At 62.0% G+C, this 1,959-nt stretch overlaps 2 protein-coding genes across 2 annotated transcripts; both read right to left on the reverse strand.

The window, feature by feature from the left end:
* DQ04_18231000 (hypothetical protein) lies at positions 1 to 352 on the reverse strand (the record flags this gene model as incomplete). Its single annotated transcript, XM_009317683.1, has 1 exon — positions 1 to 352. A coding segment is annotated over one exon (352 nt), but the record flags the coding sequence as incomplete, so codon positions are not given.
* Positions 353 to 806: 454 nt separating this feature from the next.
* DQ04_18231010 (hypothetical protein) lies at positions 807 to 1,796 on the reverse strand (the record flags this gene model as incomplete). Its single annotated transcript, XM_009317684.1, has 1 exon — positions 807 to 1,796. The coding sequence occupies one exon, from the start codon at positions 1,794 to 1,796 to the stop codon at positions 807 to 809; it is 990 nt and encodes a 329-aa protein (XP_009315959.1).
* Positions 1,797 to 1,959: the final 163 nt, after the last annotated feature.

Consider the following 1,959-nt stretch of genomic DNA (forward strand, 5'->3'; position numbering starts at 1 on the left):
CCGACTGCGGGGGCTCCTCGCCCTTGCGCTGCCGCTGCGCCGCGAAGTGGCGTGCGAGCTGCCGCTGGCACATGAGGCTTCGCGCGACAATATCCTCGCGCCGCTCTAGCAGGCAGGTGTAGTCGTGCAGTAGCGCCTCCGGCTCCGCCTCGCCCGACTCCCGCCCAGATTCCTCCGCGACGGCGGCGGCGGCAGCAGCAGCAGCAGCAGCAGCAACAGAGGCCTTCCCACGGCGTAGTTCGACATCTTCCTCACGACGGGCGAAGAATTCGCGCCAGCGCCGCTGAATCACCGCGGCGGCCTGCGCCTGCTGCACCTCCTCCTTCATCTGCTGGTCATCGTACTCGTACATGACTCCGCTCCCCGAGCGGCTCGGCCCAGCCCCGATACGATCCACCTGCTCCACACGCAGACAGACAGAGAAATTGATAAAGAGAAAACAAGATAAGAATGGAGATGGCGGAGCAGCTTCACGCTTGCACAACGAAGCAAACAGTGTAAGTGGTTGTTGTATGTGCGTGTGTGTGCGAGAGAGAGACAGAGAGAGGGGGAGTCTTTGCATGATACCACAGTCGCTCCCAGTTTGTCCTACTCACAAGCTCACTTCTTGCTATAGAAAACACCACTTCGCCGCACACTATGGGCGCGCCTGCAATATTACAGCGCACAACATCCCTGCACGTTTTTTCTCCGTTCCTTTTTGTCTTCCCGTTCACTACCTGCAACGAGAGTGACGTCAGCCATCATAAGAACTATATAGAAAGCCAGCAAAAAGAAAAAAAATGTTTCATGTCAGGGTCTCGGCCTCACTTCGACTCCTTTGCGAGAGCCGTGACGGCATCTACGGCGGCAGCCAGTGCCTCCTCGTCGCCGTCGTCGCGAAACACTTGAACCTCGCCAGCGGCCCGCCGCACGGCGATGTGGGTGCCGGTGCGCTCCTCAAGCGCCTTCAGGTTCCTGCTGCTGGTGCCCATCAGCAGCCCGATGCGGTGTGGCGGGAAGTCCCGCACGCAACGCACCGACGTCGCCGTCTTCGCCACAATGAAATCACGCAGCGTCTTCGCCGCCGCTTCCACCTCCTCGAGAATGGGCGACGTGACGACCGCCACCTCCTCTTCGCGCTTCAGTTGCACTCGCAGCAGCGACGAATGGCTTCGCGCCAGCTGCTGCATTATCGATGGCGCGTGGTCGCGTGGCCGCGTAAGGGCTGTGAAGAGAACCTCAGAAAAGGGGATGTGCATGGCGTGCGGGCGGCAACGCAGCGCAAAGTCCTTCAGCATCACACGCGCCTGGTTGACACACTCCTGCTTCCCGCGCAGCAGAACCACACCTTCTGCGCGCAGTGGCGTCATGAACTCGCACTGTGACGTCTGCTGGATCGCCTGCAGCGGTGTGAGCATGATGGTGCATGCACCCGCACCTTCACCGTTGTCGTTCCCTTCCTCGTGCGGCTTCGGCGCCTCCCCTGCACCTCCTTCTTCTTCCTCTACTTCTTCATGATTCAATTTCCTTTGCTCTTCTGTGTCCGCCCGTTCCGCTTCGTCCTGCTGCTTGACGGCTGCAGGAGCTCTATTGACCTCAACCAGTGCGGTTGTGAGCAGCTGCATCATCGTCGGGTCAAGCGGCACACGCGCCTCCTCACGGCGCAGGTCCTGTATCATCGCCCGCGCCGCCTCCACCGCCTGCGCGGATCCGTGCAGCGTGATGCGATCGTCACCGACTCGCACCGCCGCGCCCGTGGCGTCCTCGATCCCGCGCACCGTGCGCCCCCTCGCCCCCAGGACGAGGCGTGTCATGGCGTTGTCGCAACGGATGACGAGCGACGACCGGCGGATGTCAGCGAGCAGCTCCGTGTAGCGCCGCACCGCCTCCTCCACGGAGGCCTGCGTGCCAGTCGCAACGATCTTGCACGCTCCGCGGTCCACGCGGAGGCTGCGCACACCCGTCTCCTGTTCAATA

This window comes from Trypanosoma grayi (genome assembly GCF_000691245.1).
Source record: "Trypanosoma grayi strain ANR4 Tgr_1823_V1, whole genome shotgun sequence".
Lineage (NCBI taxonomy): Eukaryota > Euglenozoa > Kinetoplastea > Trypanosomatida > Trypanosomatidae > Trypanosoma > Trypanosoma grayi.